Source organism: Physeter macrocephalus, chromosome 7 (genome assembly GCF_002837175.3).
Source record: "Physeter macrocephalus isolate SW-GA chromosome 7, ASM283717v5, whole genome shotgun sequence".
NCBI lineage: Eukaryota > Metazoa > Chordata > Mammalia > Artiodactyla > Physeteridae > Physeter > Physeter macrocephalus.
The window spans coordinates 114,438,948-114,443,835 of NC_041220.1; the positions used below are offsets into that span (position 1 = coordinate 114,438,948).

The window sequence follows — 4,888 nt, forward strand, 5'->3', positions numbered from 1 at the left end:
TATTACTCAGCCATAAAAAGAAATGAAATTGAGTTATTTGTAGTGAGGTGGATGGACCTAGAGACTGTCATACAGAGTGAAGTAAGTCAGAAAGAGAAAAACAAATACCGTAAGCTAACACATATATATGGAATCTAAAAAGGAAAAAGAAAAATGGTTATGAAGAACCTAGGGGCAGGACAGGAATAAAGACGCAGACGTAGAGAATGGACTTGAGGACCCGGGGAGGGAGAAGGGTGAGCTGGGACGAAGTGAGAGAGTGGCATGGACGTATATACACTACCAAATGTAAAATAGATAGCTAGTGGGAAGCAGCTGCATTGCACGGGGACATCAGCTTGGTGCTTTGTGACCACCTGGAGGGGTGGGATAGGGAGGTTGGGAGGGAGACGCAAGAGAGAGAGTATATGGGGATATATGTATACGTATAGCTGATTCACGTTGTTATACAGCAGAAACTAACACACCATTGTAAAGCAATTTTACTCCAATAAAGTTGTTAAAAAAAAAAGTAACTAGGAAGTTTAATATCCAGTTACTCCATGGCAGCAGTATCACCACGGCCAAATGCCCACCAACTGATAAATGGAGAAACAAATCGTGGTCTATCCATACAATGGAATGTGACTCAGCCATAAAAAGGAATGAAGGACGGTTACAGGTTACAATGTGGATGACCCTGAAAACATTATGCCAAGTGAAAGAAGCCAAACACGAAAGGTCATATGCTGGGTGATTCTATTTATATGAAATACTCAAAATAGGTAAATCCACAAAGGTGGAAAGCAGATTAGTAGCTCCCACGGCCTGGGGGCAGGGAGGAGTGAGGAACAACTGCTTAATGGGGACGGGTTTCATTTCAGGGTGGTGAAAGTGTTTTGAAATTAGAGGTGATGGTTGCACAAGAGCGTGAATGTACTAAATGCCACTGAATTGTCCCTTTTAAAATGGTTGAGTGTATGTTATATAAATTTGCCTCAATTTAAAAAAAAGAGAGACTCTACTTGGTATGAAGGATCTGCTTCCAGGCTCACTCCTGTGATTGTTGGCCGACCTCCCTTTCTCTCTGGCTGTTGGTCAGGAGAATTCAGTTCCTCACTGCATGGGTTTCTCCAGAGGGCTCTTCACAACTTGACAGCTTTGTTCTTCCACACTGAGTGAGTGATCTAAGAGAGTGCCAGCGCCCAAGACTGGGCAGATCTTTGGAGTGATTTATCATTACCTCTGCTATATGCTGTTGGTCACACAGTCCAGTCCTGGTATATTGTGGGAGGGGGTCAGTACCAGGGGGTGGGGGTCATTGGGGGCCATCTTGGAGGCTATCACAGTGGGTCTATCAGAGTATAATCCTTGTAACAATTTGGGATTATGAAGAAGTAAATTAGGGCAACATTTAGATGGGAACTGTGCTTAAAAGTTAGTTGCCTTCTTACTAACTCTTGTAAATATTTGCCCTTTTTTTTTTTCAGGTCCGGCACAGAATCAAATGCAAGTTCCATCTGGGTGTGGATTTCATCCTCAAAGCTACATTGCTGCCTCAGGACATTATTCTCAAGGACCTGGGAAAATGACCTCATTGCCATTGGATAGCCAGTGTGATGATTACTACTCTGGTCTCTATAGGGCACCAACACAAAATGTGGTGACTGCTAACACAGCACGCCCACAGCCAGGAGCACAGCAGATGTATGGCAGCCTTCCTCCCGCCTCTCACGGCCCGGGATCCACTCTGGGATCATTCCAAGGCGCCGGGTCGTCAGCATCACATCTGCGTACGAGCGCCTCCCAGCCATTCTCCTCTTTCGTGAATCATTACAATAGTCCAGCCACGTACTCTGACAATTCTTCTGTTGCTGCTCAGGGATTTCCCTCTACTTGCGGTCACTATGCTTTGTCAACTGTTTCTAATGCTGCGTATCCTAGTGTTTCATATCCCTCTCTACCTGCCGGTGATCCATATGGGCAGCAGATGTTTACCTCACAGAATGCTCCAACTGTCAGGCCAATTAGAGATAATTCATTTTCTGGTCAAAATACAGCTATCAGCCATCCATCACCACTTCCACCTCCACCATCACAACAGTACCACCAGCAGCAGAGTCTTTCAGGATACAATACTTTCGCATGGTCAGCTTCAGGCCTTCCGTCAACCCAAGACAATCTAATCCAAAACCACACCTCCCTGGCTACAGCCAACAACCCAGCAAATCCTGGTAGGTTGAATGAAAAGTTCACCAAAGCATGGTTGAAAATCAGTGCATTTCCAATCTGATGTTTATTGCATGAAGGTTAAAGATGATACTGCCTAATAGAAAAATTGGAAATTAGCTCACCTTTGCAATTTACTTGCTTTATTTATAGTGGAATTTTGCAGCATCTTCTTGAACCCTTCCCCTTCATCTATTCACAATTAGCCACCCAACCATCTGCCATGTACAGCATGGTTCCTTGCCATGATTGGGATCTCAGTTGGTATTTATTGCTGTGTTTTCATGCCTCTGCCTGAAATGTCTCTGCATGCATGTCTTTAATGTGAGTTAGAAATAAGGCAAAATGTAAGGGTCTATTTGGGGATATGCTTTGGTAGCTAATATTTTCTTTTTTATATTAGTTCAACCTTGGGACAGTTACTATTCCAGCCATAGCCCTATTCACTCTAGAAAAAATGATGGCCTGCAATACCACACTGGTTTCTCTAGGTGAACCCCTGTTAGCCACTTTCACAGAAGATATATTTCCTATATGTTAAAGTTGATGTTTTCTCAGCCCCAGATTGGTAAGTTAAGATGAAGGACAGGGAAGATGGAGAAAGATACATGAAGAATACCCTTGTAATTAGTTTTTCTTACCTTCCTAAACCAAGATGTGGTTAAATTTATTTGTTTAAAAATTATGTATGCAAGGTATGTAGTTTTTTAGTGTGGGGTTTGCATAGGATATATTCACTTTAATTCAACTTGTGAACTTGAACTTAACAAAATCTGCTCTTGAACTGAATGAAAAGGTATGTAAAGGATGGGAATTGTTAAAGCTGTGATAGTTTTCTGAATGATGTCTTTAGATTGTATATCAGAGTCTAGATAGCCATATGTCAAGGATGTTGTAGAAAAGTATCATTCCCTGGACAGTTAGATTATTTAAAGTTAGAACTTTAGAATATTAGATCTGAAGTGTGCATTTGGGATCATTTATTCTTTCGTTGCTATGTTGTTTAGAAACACTTTGGGCTACAAGCAACTAATAGTGGTTTAGGCAAAAAAGGTGGTATTTTTCTCACATAACAAGAAGTCTAGGCAGATGCAGTAGATCTAGATGTCCTCTGTGTCTTTTCTCCCTTTCCACTCTGCCATTCTTAGTATGTTGGTTTATAGAAACAAGATAACTTCTGTACCTGTAGACAGCAAGTCAAAGTTAAAAGCAGAAAGAAGGGAGAGGAAAGAAATGGGGTCGTGGCATTGACCCAATTTCATTTTACATATTATTTGCCATAGCTGTTTTAAAAGACCATCTCTAATTTAAGGGAAGGCTAGAAAATGAATATTTAGCTTTGTAGCCTCCATGGTAGAGGCAGGCAAGAAAGAAGGGGTTTAGCATTAACTGGGTTTTAGGTAAGTCAACTTGAAGCATCTGTCACAATTCCCAAATCTGGCTGTGCACCAGAATCCCTTGCACAGATTGTGATCTTGAAACCCAGCTTACTGGGCTAGAATAGAATCTCCAGGGTAGTCTTGGCGCGCAATTTGTGGGATCTTAGTTCCCTGACGAGGGATCGAACCCGGGCCCTCAGCAGTGAAAGCGCGGAGTCCTAACCACTGAACCACCAGGGAATTCCCTTGGGAATCTGTATTTCTGACTTGATCATGAGTGATGTCTGGTAACAGATCCATATTCTACTGTAGTCCTTTTATTTAACAAACGAGGAAAGCCTGTAGTCATTAATGTTAGAAACAGAGCTTGTCCTGAAGCTCAGTTTCTTCTGACTCTGAGTCTACCCTTCTCAGAACCAGGGCTTTCTGTCCCCTAGAAATTCTGTTTTCTTTCTTTCTTCTTTCAGCAGTCCTTTTACACATCAGCTTATCCTAAGGTCCCTCTGACTTAAAGATTTTGTGACTTTCGTGACAAAAAAGAAGAAATTCAGGTAATTCCTGTCTTATTCTGAGATGGGACTGAATAGAACTAATTTATGCTGAGATGTAGGATCAGGGAAATGTAGGGCCACTGGGCTAAGGAATAGAATGCCTGGGATGAAGGGCCTATCGTTGAAGAAAATGTTGAATAAAGGGTAAGAATAATTACAAAATTACTTTCTATTTGAATAACTAGTAATTAGGCCATTAGGCAGAGAGCAGGGGGTATATTTCTTTTAATTGTGATACTATACTGTGAAAGCCATAGTAAATATAATTTTAGAAGTTCATTTGTTAAAAAGTGGGTTTATTTTTTCCCTTTAGATTGGTAAATGACTTTTTAATTGTAGTTCAGAAGTTGACAAATTAAGTGTATCTCAGGTTAATATGGCCCATGCTCGTCACCATTTCAAAAGAAATAAAGAGGTTACTTTTAAAACGTACTTTAAATATTACAGAAGTTCCTAAACTTTCTCAGCTGATGTTTCTCAATATTTTTTCCAGTGCCTCAAGCTACTTAGTATTAATAGTTCACAAGGTTTTTTTGACAGATGTCACTGTGTTTCTCTTGAAAATTTAAAACATCCCTCGGAACTCTGTGAGTTTGTTGCGAGGGCAACTTGGGTGCCTAATTACAAGGTTTGGGAACCATGGGTATACTGATTTTAATGTTCTAGAAAGACAAGCAGGGCTTCCCTGGTGGCGCAGTGGTTGAGAGTCTGCCTGCCAATGCAGGGGACACGGGTTCGTGCCCCGGTCCG

General features: G+C 41.3%; 1 protein-coding gene across 4 annotated transcripts in view; it reads left to right on the forward strand.

The window, feature by feature from the left end:
* The window catches only part of SEC24B (SEC24 homolog B, COPII coat complex component), a 101,568-nt gene that overhangs the window by 27,935 nt on the left and 68,745 nt on the right, over window positions 1–4,888 (forward strand). For all 4 annotated transcript variants that reach the window (XM_024119325.3, XM_024119324.3, XM_024119327.3 and 1 more), the window contains exon 2: window positions 1,470–2,213. In XM_024119325.3, coding sequence (XP_023975093.1) covers window positions 1,470–2,213 — 744 coding nt within the window. The remainder of the gene's footprint in view (window positions 1–1,469; window positions 2,214–4,888) is intronic.